Here is a 14,868-nt window from a genome sequence, read left to right as displayed (position 1 = left end):
ATTTGTGTTAAGTCATAATTAAGTCATTTAAGTTTTAACCTTCAAGTTTCAAGCTAGTCGAGTCAAGGCACTACTTGGGTTAAGCAAGTCAAGTCACACAAACTTGCTAACATACTAGGTGTCAAAAAGGTTCCAGGACTGGTGGACTGGATTACTTTTGAAGTAGTCGAACAAACTTTCCCAGCCTTCTCTGCCACGCCTTTATGCACTCCTGCAAGGATTCTTCTGGGATCCTCCGCAGCTCTGTCGTAACGGCCATCTTGATGTCATCCACGTCTTCAAAACTTGGGAAAGAGGAAGAACAATCACACGCAGCCAGGTCGGGTGAGTAGGGAGGTTGCTCCAGCATGAAGATGTTCTTCTTGGCCAGGAAGTGTCTGATGCTCAGGGAGTTGTGATTGTTGCACTGTTATGGTGAAGCAGCCAGGAGTCCTGGAAGTTTCCTGACACACCTATATTCACACATTAGCTCTTATCTTTGAGTTGCAAGCCTTGCATGTTGCCATTGTCTTTTTCCTGATTCAAAAACATAACGCTTGAATGCACCTTCCATAATCTTCAGAATGTTGATGCTAGCTTCTTGAGCAACACACAAAAATAAAACTTGTTGAATCTCAAATCTTGAAAATTCTAATTTAAGGCAGGACATGTCAAGTCATGTTGTTTAAGTGTAAGTCATGTCGAGACTTCAGAATACGAAGACAAAGTCAAGTCTTTCATGTTCAAGTTTTAGCCAGGCAAGTCCCAATTCCTAAAACTGGTGACTTTGACTTGAGTCAAGTCGTACGACTCCGCACCTCTGCTGCTTTTTTCCAGGAATTAGACAAAACCGTTCGGGGTCGAAGTCAAGTCAAAACAAAAAGTCACCTTTACAAGAGTCTTGCATTCAAATCCTGTCCAAGGTGTTGTCATCCGGAATGTAAAAGCGTAAACGGTTGCTCATCCTTGGGCGTTTTACAGCAAAAATTTGAGGACCGTCGAAGGTGAGAAATCTTCAGCAAGCACTTTCTTTAGCTAGAACGCCGTTTGTAACCAAAGTGGCAGTCAGTGACGTTGGACGTAGTGTTTCCTGTCTGCACTGCAACAGGAAACCCGCGTGCAGCTCCACTTCTGTCACTCTCCTCGCTTGCCTTAAAAAAGCTCAAATACGCTAAGCTCGCTAGTCTTCTAGCTTTTGACCTCCATTTTCTCCCAGTGATGGCAAATTCCGGGGCGACGGCACGTTCCTCGGCCCGCCGAAAAGGTCTTTTTTGAGTTTCGAGGAGCGCTGCTGAACGACTCTGCACTGCACTGGCTTCTTCCTCAGGACATCCTGTGGCTCTCGGAACAATAATTCCAGAGCTTGCCCCCACCTCCCTCCCATCCCTCGGCGCTGCTGATTCACTCTTGCCTAGTTTGCGCTCTAAAAAGGGGGAACAACAAAGTGACGTCTTACAATACATTTAGGTTACTATTTTCCTATGAGTCTTTACCTGCCTTTTCTATTCCTCTCACCTCGAGAAAGACAAGCTAGATACACTCGATATTCTCGCACCCCCATACAGGATTATTAGAAGATGAAGATGACAAAGAAATAAGCAGAAAATAGTTATCTAAAATAGTTTTTCCAATGATATGAAAGGCAAAAATAAGCGGTAACCAAACTGTGGTGTACACCCACAGGGGGTGCTTTAATGATGTTATAAACAATGAAAATGAATCAAATAAATGATAAAAAATTATATACATTAATAATATATAATAATAATAAAAATGTAAAAAATTCACTGTTTGATTGTCGCTATTTGGGTGGGGAAATATCAATTTCTTTAATTCCTACTAAATTTTAATTGTGTAATTTAAAAACTAATATAACAATAATTCACCATTTATTTAAAATTACACAATTTACAAAAGTAGAATGAAATAATGTGGTTGTTTATTCAAATTTTCATTAAAAGATTAATTCGAAGAATTATTAGATTAATTTATCGGCGAATTAAAAGAACACAAAAACACCTCTGCAGTCCAGCCATCCATTTTCTGCACCGCTTATCTCCACCAGGGTCACCGGTGGGCTGGAGCCTGCCAATCGCAGCTATCTTTGGGCGAGAGGCTGGGTACACCCTGAACTGGTCGCCAGTCAATCACAGGGCACCTGTGTGGGTTTTCTCCAGGAACCACGGTTTCCTCCCACATCCCAAAAACATGCATGGTAGGTTAACTGGCGACTAAGTTGCCTGTAAGTGTAACTATGAGTGCGAATGGTTGTTTGTTTATGTTGCCTGTAAGTGTAGCTATGAGTGCGAATGGTTGTTTGTTTATATGTGCCCTGCGATTGGCTGGCGACCAGTTCAGGGTGTGCCCCGCCTCTCGTCCAGAGTCAGCTGGGATAGGCTCCAGCACACCCGCGACCCTAGTGAGGCTAAGCGGTACGGAAAATGAATGAATCAATAATTGACAATGCTAAATAACACAAACACAGTTGAATTATAATCTTCAAACAAAAAAATATTGAAAAGAGTAACAACAGATGAATTAAAAAAAATGTCACACTGTGATGTTGTTCAAATGAGGGAAGGCAAAAAAATGACGTGCACGGTTAGCAAAGCATTTTCCTGGTGGAGTGAAAGGGAGGTGTTGACTTCTTTTCCCTGCCTTTGTTGCCAATTTTCATTGCAAGTGGGAAACACGCACAGATGTCGCCTTTGATGCCACAACACGCAAGCGTCGAACAGCGGCTCTGAGGCGAGATGGTTCTACACATTTTCCCGCATGTGTAAAAAAAAAAAAAAAAAACAGTGCCATCGGGAGTCGTTCAGAACAATGGAGAATCGAGAGGCACACGTCAACGCTCAGTGTCAGCGCCGTTCGTAAACGGGTTGGGCGAGCATGTGTTTGCAGTTTTTTTCTCAAGTACGTGCTGGCGGGCGTCCAGATGCCGCAGGTGTCGCGACAAATGCGCCGAGGAGACGCGGCGAGGCATGTTATCGTGCGAGTGTGGTGCTCCTTGTCGCTTACTCATCATTCCCGACAGACCCTCCTCTTTAGGACTTGAAGTAATGGGCGATTATGAGTCATTAGCCCCCAACCAAACCCAAGGTCATTTTGGCCAATCAGAAGCCAGAGTAAACTAGTTTACGGAAAAGGCGCAGGAAACAAAGAATCTCACGAGACGACTTGAAATGATCGTTTCGGAATTCTGTCTATAGTGTGGAACTGATTGTCGATTAGTTGTGACAAAAGGGGAGTTCACCACGAGTTGAGAACGATATTTCCTCATTTAATTAAAATCCATCCAAATACTATTTTAATAATAAGAAATAATAATTTAATAATTGAAAATAATACTTTTAAATTACCGTTTAGTTATAACATAAAAATGAGTAAACAAATACAAAATAATAATAATAATAATAGTTCTCGAATTGCAATTACACAATTGAAAAACATAAAAAAGTTTAATAATAATATATTTTTGAAATTGATGTTTAATTATAACGAACTAATCAAAACTAATATCCATCCATCCATTTTCGGAGCCGCTTCTCCTCACTCGGGTCGCGGGCGTGCTGGAGCCCATCCCAGCTATCATCGGGCAGGAGGCGGGGTACACCCTGAACTGGTTGCCAGCCAATCGCAGGGCACATACAAACAAACAACCATTCGCACTCACATGCTCATTGCCCTACGGGCAATTTAGAGTCTCCAATTCATGCATGTTTTTGGGATGTGGGAGGAAACCGGAGTGCCCGGAGAAAACCCACGCAGGCACGGGGAGAACATTCAAACTCCACACAGGCGGGGCCGGGGATTGAACCCCGCTCCTCAGAACTGTGAGGCTGACGCTCTAACCAGTCGCCCACCGCGCCGCCGAAAAGTACAATAAAAACAATAATTCACGATTTATTATTGTGGAAATTAGGATAATGAAATTTTTCGAAAAGTGCTATTGAATTATGTTTCACTTTAAAAATTATTTTTCAAAGTTTTACTGATATTAAAATATTTTTAATTGCTGTTTGATTATATTAATTTACAAATTATATGTAAAAATCATGTTCCAATTCAAATATTAATAATTAGTAGTATTAATTAAAATGTATTTAAAATAATTATAATTCACAGACAAATTATAATTTCATTATTTTTTTTTTTTTTACAAGGATTAATTCATTAATTAATTATAATGTTTTTAATAGAAACATCTTTTAATAGAGAAAAAGTATACATTTATAAATTTAAAATCAGAAATAAAGTATATATATATATATATATATATATATATATATATGCTATTTTTTCCATCTAGATGCATTTGAACATGGCCTAACTGTTCTTCTCAAAGGCAGGTCATTAATTAACAGTCAGCATTCATCAGTTTGATGCTCTATAAATAATGTAACCATCATTTTCAGTTCAGTAGGAATTGGCTTGGACTGGTGCCATGTTTCCACTGTGATTGAAGTGCAATGGCCTGTGTTGTTTCCATTTTGACATCGTTACGCATGACATCCACATGCATACTGTGGCACCGGGTCACGCCTCGGAGCTTCCAAATAGGCCAGGTGGCCGCCAGGTGACATAACTACTGCTTACCTTTCACCTTGGCGATGAGCGTGCCCGCCTTGCCCAGGATGTCCACCGAGTTGAGGGTCGGGTGTTTGGCGATGACAGCCTTGAGGACGCGCAGCAGCTCGGCCAGACGTTCCTGGACCACCTGCTGGAGACCCTCGTGGCCTTCTGGGGAGGAGAGAATGAGGACGCACAAAAGCGTGGGCGGTTCAGTCGCTCATTACAAAGTCGCAGAGTCGCACTCATTCTTGACATTCTTTTGGTCTGTGCAACAATAATTTGTTGTTGTTGCAGTGACTTGGCAGCTGCTTACCTCGCCCGCCAACACACTATCCAAGTAGAAGTTGTTAGGTGTCAAACTCAAGGCCCGGGGGCCAGATGCGGCCCGCCACATCATTTTATGTGGCCCGCAAAAGCAAATCATGCTCGTCAACTTCAGTGATTTTTGCTAAAATATGTACCCAAATTCCAAATTGTCATAATAATAAACAATAATGTTGAAATATTGCATTTTTCTGTTACCAAACCCTTCTTCTACACTAACTTAAACAATACTTGAACAAACTATTATCCTTGTCTTCTGATTTCAAAACTAGTTCTCCCTCAATTTGTTGTGTAATGGTAATAGTATGATTTGGTGATTAAACATGTATATGGTTTCACTGTTCTAACCGCCCTCTCCTGAGAGCTGGAAATCCTAACTACTATGCGGCCCGAGACAAAAATAAGTTTGACACCCCTGTTCTATGGCCTTAAAACTGTTGATTTAGCCTCGCACACAACATTGTGGAGCGACCACATGTCCAAATTTGGAACATGAATCGGTGAGAAATAAGGCATCGCTACATCAGGCAAGATCATCTTTTACGGAGGAAGCGGACTGGGCAGAGCAAATGTTAGTAAACGTAATCACTGATGCACGTAATATTGTGGATTGTACACAATGTGTCAATAGAGTCGACCAGAATCCTAATGGTCATAAAATATATGTCAGGGGTCGGCGACTCGCGGCTCCAGAGCCTATTTCTAAACGTAATTCTAAATTTGAAGATTATGGTGGACCGTTAAAATAAAACATGGTTAAATTGTTCAAATATGTATCATAACGATACCTGTATTAAGATAACATTTAAAGTACATAAACAAAGATCCCGCCTCGAGTGCGGAATCGTATGTTGACGTCACAGCTGTTTTGGATGTTACAAAGTCAGGCAATCTGTGAAGATGTCTCGTTAGTTTGTTGCTTGGGGTTTTATCAACCGTTTTACACTCGAAGCTAGAACCTATTTCTGAACAATTACTTTTGATTGTATGTGGTCATTCTAACACCATGTTTGAGGAATATGCAGATTTTGTGGATAACATTATGGCCACATCCAATATGGCAGACGCACTGACATTTGAGGACCACCCCACTCAAGTCGGCGGCTATTTATACATTTTGATGCTTTTTACAGCCCTGATGTGCAGACGCTGTGCGCTGAGGTTCACGCTCCAGTACAAGTGATAAAGGTTTGATGCATAAAGAAACAAACTGCATTTTTGGTTTTCTGCAGCTGGATAATATAAGTTCGGATTTTACTGATTAACTATAAGGACTCAAATAAACATTGAGTATTTTATCTCAAAGTTAGTTCAACCCAGCAACTTTTTTTCCCCAGAGTACTAAATGTTTTTGTTGCATGCAGAAATAACTGAAAAATAACATACAGGAAAAGAAAAATGATCTTCATTTTCAATGTCAAAAGGGTTTTGTGGCTCCTGTGTTTTCTTTTCTGTAGGAAAAGGGTTCAAGTGGCTCGAGTATTTAAGGTTGCTGACCCCTGCTTTATGTAATGCAAGATCATCAAATACAGAGGAGGCAGACTGGAGGCAACAAAAAGTTGTCTTGGAACACAGCATTGTGGAGTGACCAAATGCCAGTCTACTCAGAACGCCAATCGTTGCCAAAGATGTTGTCTCAACATAGCTCAAAAATATCTATTACAGAGGAGGTAGACCGAGTGAGAAACAATAAGTCCCTTCGGAATATAAACATGGAGGCACACAACATTGTGGAGCGACTGCATGTCGGAGTCGACTGGAACAGTAACTACGATTAAAACGATGACGTCACTACATAATGTCAGAATAACTATTACGGAGGAGGCGCAGTAGACAGAATAAATAATTCACGGCAGAACACAACATTGTGGAGTGAACACATTTCACAGTGTACTAGAACACTAATTTTCATAAAAGATGATGTCATAACAAGACCATCTTAGAAATGGCAGACTGGGCAGGACAAAAACAAAAACTCAAGTCTGGAATATGAACACGGATACCTACAAGGTTGAGAAGCGACTATATGTCAGTGGCTACTAGAACTGGCCAGTATGGCTTTAAAATAGAATCTTATTTTTTTCTCACAAAAATCAGATTTTTTATTTTTTTGTTTTTCCCTTTTTGTTTCTTTAAAAAATCCATACAACAATGACATTAATCAAAACCAGTTTTGCTTTATTTTTCATGATACCAAACATGCCTTGAAACCGTTTTTTTTTTTTTTCACGTGCATCAACTTCCAGAGAAAAAATTGTTTTTTTAAATTCCAGTTCATGTGAAAATAAGTGCTCTCTTGGGAGGTTTTTTTTTTTATTTTTTTATTTTTGTCAAAATGTGTGTTAACATGATCCTTTATAAATTAACATTTTAAAATGTTCACCAATTTAACATCATAAAATGAACCGTAAAACTGCATGGCTTGGCTAGTTCCTATATCTATCAATAAACCTGATTAAACGCCCAAACGTTAATTGTCCTTAAAGATAACAAAAGACAACCTTTACCACGTAAGACTCCACACTCTAAGGATACTGTTTACGTGGCTCGGTAGGCACTGCTGTTTTGGTTAGCAACATGATTGAAATGGGCTCGGCCGTCAACTGTGGAGCGACAGCCGGCAGTAGATGAAACGGGGACGGGAAGCGCAGTAATGAGTGGCTGTGGAAGCAAAACGGGGCCCCAAATATCTAATGTGGAAAAAGTCAGAAAAGGGGGGAGGAAGGGCGGAACTGAGACAGGGAGCTTTTTCAAAACAACAACAACAAAACAGCAGATAAACAAAAAGTGCCGGTTTGGAAGACAACATTGCAGCTGGTTGAGACGCAGTAAGGAAGAACACTGACTTGTTGCGTCACGATGCAAATGGTGGCGAAACACCTGCCGACGGAAGAGGCTTTCGTGTGGCAGGAAGCTCACGACGACGTGATTTCTGCGCTTTTGTGGTCGTGTGCAAGGCGCCTAACATTTTGGCTAACCCTCTGCATAACATTGTGTCTCTTTAGGTGACAAAGAGATGCAAACAAGGCATGTTTGGCGATTAAATTGGGCTACCAGTGAAATACAAGACATACCCTGCATGAAATTAACTAAACCCAAGATTGGTCGACTGTGGCTGAATGGATGAACGGATTGATGGATGGATGATAGATGAATGGATGGATGATGGATAAATGGATAGCTGGATGAATGATGATGGCTTGATGGGTGAATAACCAAGTCATCAATGACCAACCGAGGCCTACAGTCAGACAGACAGATAGACAGATGTCAGAAGAAAAGCCAAATAAAAAGCAAAATAGTTTGAAGCTTACTGAACAGCACGGCAACACAGCAATCAGACAATGACAAACGATGGCTTCATTTATCACTTTACAGACAGTTTTCAAGAGTGCCATTTACGGATAAAGTAGATGAACGACGTCACGTCTTGGCACCACGCAACAGGTGAGTTCACGCCAGTGTGTTGTGGATGTGCGAGTGTGTGTGTGTGTGTGTGTGTGTGTGTGTGTGTGTGTGTGTGTGTGTGTGTGTGAGTGTTTGTGTGCGGGGAAGGGAGGTGAGTAGGAGAGTCATCTGGTTTTCATCAAGAGCCAGGCGGGATGAGAGGTTGGATTTATTGCAACGCTGAAGGAATTACAGGGGGGAGTGAAAATGAGAGACCGGGTGTTTTCTCAGCCCCTCCCTCAGCGTAACACATACACACACACACACATGCGCACATGCACACGCGCACACATACACACACACACACACACACACACACACACACACATACACAAAGCTGGAGGAGGAATCCTCCAACTTTTCCATATTCTTCAGATTCAAATAGCGCATTTTCACCTCCAGGAACATTTAATGGAAGTACGAGCTTTCAGTGCGCTTGGACCGCGGGAACTTTCATCTAAATTTAAGTTCCAGAGCTGAAACAAGTCCCTGCTCGGGGTTTAATAGTTCCACGAGATCCAGGAACCTTTGAGGTAATGACTGCAGTGCTCTAGCAACTTCAAGAACCAACAACTGAAATTGCCTTGATCTTGAGTACCAGGTGGAGCTGGCAGGGGTAGGGCGGGGGGAGGGTAGGGAGGGGGGAGGGTTGGGGGGTTTGTGATTGTAGGTCCAGGAACTACAAGTAACCTGAAGTGGCTTAACTTAAAGGCTAAAAGAAGGCCCTCCTAGGGGGGCAGTACTTTCAACAGATCCAGGAAACTTTGGGGTGTGGATGTGATTGAAGTTCCAGGAATTACAAGTGTTAAAATCTAAAAGTTACTTGAATTTTTTGGTAAAAATCCAGCTTGAATTTAGTTCTGGAGCCAAAAGAAGGGCCTGCTAGGAGGGTACTACCTTTAAGAGCTCTAGGAACCTGTCTGTGGGAGGGGGTGAGAGTTGGGCAGATGGGTGGGGGTTCTGAATGGAACCAGCAGTAGTTATGGTGTAAATGCGACTTGAATTTAGCTCGGGGACTGAAAGAAGGCTGAAAGGGGGGTAGTAGTACTCTCTCAAGGTTCAGAAACATTTGGGTAGGGGTCTGTAACCAGAACTAACGGTTCCTGGAACTTGAGGTTGCGCCATGAAGAGCATTAGCATCAGAATCAGAATCAGAATCAGAATCAGAATCATCTTTATTTGCCAAGTATGTCCAAAACACACAAGGAATTTGTCTCCGGTAGTTGGAGCCGCTCTAGTACAACAGACAGTCAATTTACAGAACACTTTGGGGACATAAAGACATTGACAAAAAACAATTGTGCAAAAAGATGTAGAGTCCTCTAGCACTTAGAGCAGTTCGAATGACTAATATTGCATATTGAAGAGAGGAGATACTTTTTGAAAAGAAGTGCAGAGGAGATACTTTTTGAAAAGAAGTGCAGCACTGATCAGATAAAATACCAATAACTAAACATTTGTGAAACTTAGGACACACTTTTAGAGGACCAAATTGTGTTTTTGGATCTTGGAAACTCTTGTCTACATTGAGTTCCAGGATAATTAATCAAGACCAAACGAAGACCTCAGTAGTTTTGAGAGGTCCAGTAACCTTTGTGGCTAGGACTGCAGCGCAGATCATTTGTGATAGTAACCTTTATGTTCCTGGAGCTACAAATACCAAGATCGAAATGCTCCTGGAAATTTTGTAGAAAAGGGAAGACCCTGATATTGGGTAGTACTTTTTGAAGATCTAGGAACCTTTGGGTTAAGGACAACAGCAAAACTAAAGGTTCCTGTAACTTGAGGCGCAGATGCGTTGTTAAGAGCGTTAGGAGAGAGAAGACATTTATAAGCCTCTCAAGATCAGAGAACAAATCTCACATGAGAGATGAGATGCTCACCTGCTTACCACGAGACTCCCTACCACATTCATCCACCCTGCTCTTTGAAGTGCCTCCACCCCCCACCACTTAAAGCCACCAACAATAGGCCCTCATCAAAGTGCTCACCCTCTTTCCCTTTCGGGTATGTTTAGCTCGCCGGTGCTTGAAGCGCTTTGACAATCAAAGGATAAGCAAGAAGCACACGCTCGGTTAGCATGACGCCAGAGCACGCCCCTTTCGATTCGCTGCATGTAAACAAATTACCATCGCAAATGCTTGTTTCCTTTCTTTGAAGGTATGAAATGGATCTGTGTCTTCACCAGACAAGTAGATAATAGAACAGAACTTTATTGCCACTGTCACAGGAACAGTAAAAATCAGTTAGGCATCTCACAACTTAATGGCCGAAAGAAGGCTCTGGGTAGAAAGAAGGGGGTAGGTAGTACTTTCAAATGGCCCAGGTAATTCGGGATAGGGCTCTAGCTGTAGTTCCATGAACTACGAGTACCAAGTTAAAAAGTTAGTAGGTGTAGGTGGCGAGTAGTAGGGTTGGGTATCAAGTATCAAGAATCGATTAGAAGCGGGACTAACATTCCGGTTCTCCCAGAATCGTTCAAATTAAAAAATTTCGGTTCCCCGTTCCAATACCTACAGTCCCCTGAGCCAAAGAAGAACGTGCCAAAAACCAACGAAGAAGTTCGCACACGAACGAAAAAAGTATGTGCGCCCAGCGGCGTATATGGCGCCAATCGAAGGTGTGTCTTAACTTTGTTAAAGTAAATGACCAGTCGCCTCAGTGCAAGACTTGTCATAATATTGTGCAAAGGAGGTTGCAGGACGTGTCTAATTAACATACTGAAGTCATAAATCGGGTGAGTGAAACAAAGTTGGTCTAATACTGAGGCGCGTAGTAAGTTAAACTGTGACTAAAACTGTGTCAACGTAAATGCAAATAAGAAGCATTAGCATGTGCATTTTCTATACCAAGCGAGTGTGTACACTCCAGGAGACACTTTGTCCAAAAATGCTCACACAAATTCCCTGAAAAGGCAGATAGGATCATCAAATAAAAAACAAGCATTGTTTTTTTAGTTTGTAGTGTACATGCTGCTACTGTGGACAGGGTTGTCAAGTTGTTCTACTTTTTTCTGATATCTTCACTGTATGCACAAGGTTGGGCCAGTGTAGAAAGTATGTACTGTAAAATGCAGGCAAACCACGCAGACTCTCAAATGCTCATTTTAATCAATGGTGTGGGCTGCTAAGAAAATGGATGGCCATAGTTTGGACACCCCTTATCTAAACCATGGAAACGTTTTTGACCCTGTCCACAAAAAGAATCGGAATCAAGAATTGTTTGGAACCGGAATTGAAATGACAAATTGGAATCAGTAGCCACTGACAATGTATTGGTACATTCGCCTAACTTTGGCGCGGGCAGTGTAGTTCAGTTCCCACTCAGTGATGGTGTGAACGTGAGTGCGAATGGTTGTCCGTGTCCATATGTGCCCTGCAACTGACTGGCAACCAGTTCAGGGTGTCGTCCGCCATTTGCCCAAAGTCAGCTGGCACCCCTGCAATCCTGAACAGAATAAGCGGTGTTGCGAATGGATGGAAGGATTGGACCCTAACAACCCTAGTGAGTAGTAAGTTCCAGTTCTGATGGTTATGACCACTGGTACCCCCTTTTTTGATGGTTTTGAACTCCAAGGGTTATTGGAACTGTTTGGGGTTGGTTTATGAATTTTGCGGGCGTTCCACATAGATGACTCCACTGTATATGCTTGCCGGTTGATTTGGACAATCAAACTTACAGGTACATACACCCTACAAATATTGTGAACCTCTCCTATAGTTCGATGAGGCAAACAGACTACAGAACAACAAAAATAACAAACTTTGTTTAACGAGCCGTAACTTTATTTTGTGCAGAAGCCTCGATGTTCGTCTTTTAAGCTCTGTGTCCAATTGAACCACTTAGATCGCTGCCCATTACCCCCCCGCAACAATCAACAGTGACAGAAAAACACTAGAAAAAAAGATGTGTTTACAAAATAGAAGCCATGAGCTCCAATCTCAAGCGACAGCTCCCACTGACCGCTCGCTATTGTTTGCGTGAGAGGCTGCATGCTCACGGCGGCGTGCAACAGCACAAAGAAAGCCGGCGAGAATCAGCCATGAGTGCTTTTGTCACAACAATGGCATCAAAAAAAAAAAAAAAAAAAAAAAAAAAAAAAAAAAAAAAAGAGGCCTGGAAATGTGCTGCCTGATTGCGGCGATGGTAGCAGAGGTGGTGGTGTTGGGGGGGGGGGGGTCCGTGGCATTGTTTTGGTAGAGATAACAGCGGTCAGGGCCTGCATTGTGGAAAGGAAGAGACCCCCCCACCTCTGCTCCCCATCAGTCACCCCCGCCGTCCACAGCCTCGTTTCCCCTTGCCGTGATGAGCCTGTGTCCCATCCCCACTTTTAGGAAAACACATGCACCATAACAAATAGTAACCCTGTGACTTGTGACACACCAGCATGGAAAGGGAGTTCAGAACATTCGCAGAGCTGACGCAATCTCAGTAACACTAAAACATTTATACTTGGATTTTCCGGAGTTGCCTTATGGAATATAGTAAGTAAGGGACAGGAAGAGTTACTATAGCCACACGTCCACGCCGTAAACAAACAGTGCAGCTCAGCCTCTGGCTAGCAGATGTCACAGCAAATGATATAATTTTAAAAGTGTGTCAAACAATGGAGCCAAAGTAATAACAAATGCCATTAGTTGCTCTTATGGAATAATAATTCACACTGTTTAAACTGTTGTTTTCGAAACCAAGAAACAATTGATGTACTGTAGCACTTTCCGAAAGACTAAGGATTTAATATTAATTTCGAATTTTCATGTATATGTTATTTTCTTTGTTTGAGAATTGTTCATTTATTGGACAATTAACCACAAACAGTTTCCAGGTTATCATTTCCTAAAAAGAAGGCAAAAATTATTATGTTGCACTTTCCGAAACAGAAGTTTTGGATTAGATTGGCCTTCCCCCAACCCTCTGCCGGGGACCCCCTACACCAAAATGTAGGCCAGACAGTTGTTTTTTTCAACCTTCCTGTCAAGATTGTTTCTCAGGAACAGCAATAAAACAAACAAAACAACATATGTGATAAAATACATCATATTTTAAATGCAATATAACAGTTTAAAACTTGTCTGGCCTACATTTTGGTGTAGGGGGTCCCCGGCAGAGGGTTGGGGGAAGGCCAATCTAATCCAAAACTTCAGGTGGCCTGTCAGAGGTTACAACCCCCCCTCAATCCCCTTCTTCTCCTGCCGATAGCAACCGGCAATCAGCGAGCCTGTCTGGACACGTAAAGAGCTTGACGTGAGACAAGCCTCTGCAGCTCCGGGGGACAAAATGCACCCTGGAAAACATGGCTGTAAGAGCGCTTTTTGCGAAGAGGTTTCTCCAACCCCTTCCTTAAGGATTCCGGCATAATGACCCATGTTGACTCAGTCCACCTGACAGATGCTGAGCTCCCAACCGGTCACTTTATGTCATTCCTTGCTAAGCGGCGGTTTCCAACAAACTGGGGGTCTGATACGACTAACATTTACTTTGCTGGGCTGCTTGCAACGTGATCTAAGGCAGGTGGAATTGTTTTGTCAGGATTCCGTCGGCAAACAAGACTCGCAACCCCCACACAACCGACCCACACACCCCCTAGTCTAAACAATTTTGGCCACCGCCGCTGGGTATTTTGCATGCCTTGTTTGGAGGCCGAGCAGGGGCCGCAGACGTCGCACACAGAGTAATCAGCGGGCGCGCCATAAACAGCTACCTGCTGGGGAGTAGGGGGTGGGGGGGGTCCTAATGGTTGGGACCGCACCGTGTGAGGTCTGGCCTCTGCCTTGGGTCTCTTGACACCGCACCGAAACGATATCCTCCAGTCAACATCAGTTGGTAGGCTAAGAAAATCCAGTCACAGTTGGACACCCTGTTATTGTGTTTGTACGAGCCCCTTTCACGCTGCCTGTCTTTTTTGCTGTCCTTTTATTACCAAATCCACAGGGAAAAGACACATGCCGTGTGTCTTTGTGCTATAACCCCAGGAAATTCCATGTCGGTGGTCTACGTCAAAGGCACTGACACTAAATTTGCCAGCTTCCGAGGTAGTATCAAAGGTTGAATAACTGGAAATATCAATAAGCTGGGACTGGTATGCATTTAATTGCATTTCCGTTAGCCCCTTTCATACTACCTCTTGTTTTTTCCTGTGCCAGTGCTCTACGTCTAAGGCCCCAGTATGGAATTTCCCAGGTTCAAAGGTAGTGTCAAGAGGCGGAATGGCGGCTGCGTGAAAGGGAATATCAGAAATCCGGGACCGGAATATGAAGTGTAGCCACTGGTATGCCTTTTGTTGCATTTCTGCTATCACCTTTCACACTGTCCTTGCCGTTTCTGAGTCGGTGGTCTAGGTCAAAGGCACCGACACGGGAATATGATAGTGTGAAAGGGGTTAACATGAATGTAAGAATGTAATGTTCAAGGTGACCGACTGTGACTTTGGAATCTTCGCACCTTACCGACCGATGTTGACTCGAGGATGCTGTTTCGGACTGCTGACACAGAAAAAAAGAACAGGGCAGTGTAAAAGGGGCTAACGGAAACTCATAGGTAGAA

At 42.7% G+C, this 14,868-nt stretch overlaps 1 protein-coding gene across 4 annotated transcripts in view; it reads right to left on the bottom strand.

Annotated features, from left to right (window-relative positions):
- The window catches only part of LOC133411361 (rho GTPase-activating protein 29-like), a 44,460-nt gene that overhangs the window by 19,577 nt on the left and 10,015 nt on the right, over positions 1–14,868 (bottom strand). For 2 of the 4 annotated variants that reach the window (XM_061693666.1, XM_061693667.1), the window contains one exon: positions 4,579–4,722. In XM_061693666.1, coding sequence (XP_061549650.1) covers positions 4,579–4,722 — 144 coding nt within the window. Of the gene's footprint in view, positions 1–867; positions 1,011–4,578; positions 4,723–7,952; positions 8,099–14,868 lie in introns of those variants that run through there. The other 2 variants (XM_061693668.1, XM_061693669.1) reach the window with 2 other exon arrangements.

This window comes from Phycodurus eques, chromosome 13, assembly GCF_024500275.1.
Source record: "Phycodurus eques isolate BA_2022a chromosome 13, UOR_Pequ_1.1, whole genome shotgun sequence".
Taxonomy (NCBI): Eukaryota; Metazoa; Chordata; class Actinopteri; order Syngnathiformes; family Syngnathidae; genus Phycodurus; species Phycodurus eques.
The sequence above is the reverse complement of the archived record's forward strand: the minus strand, read 5'-3'. Positions and strand labels throughout refer to the sequence as shown.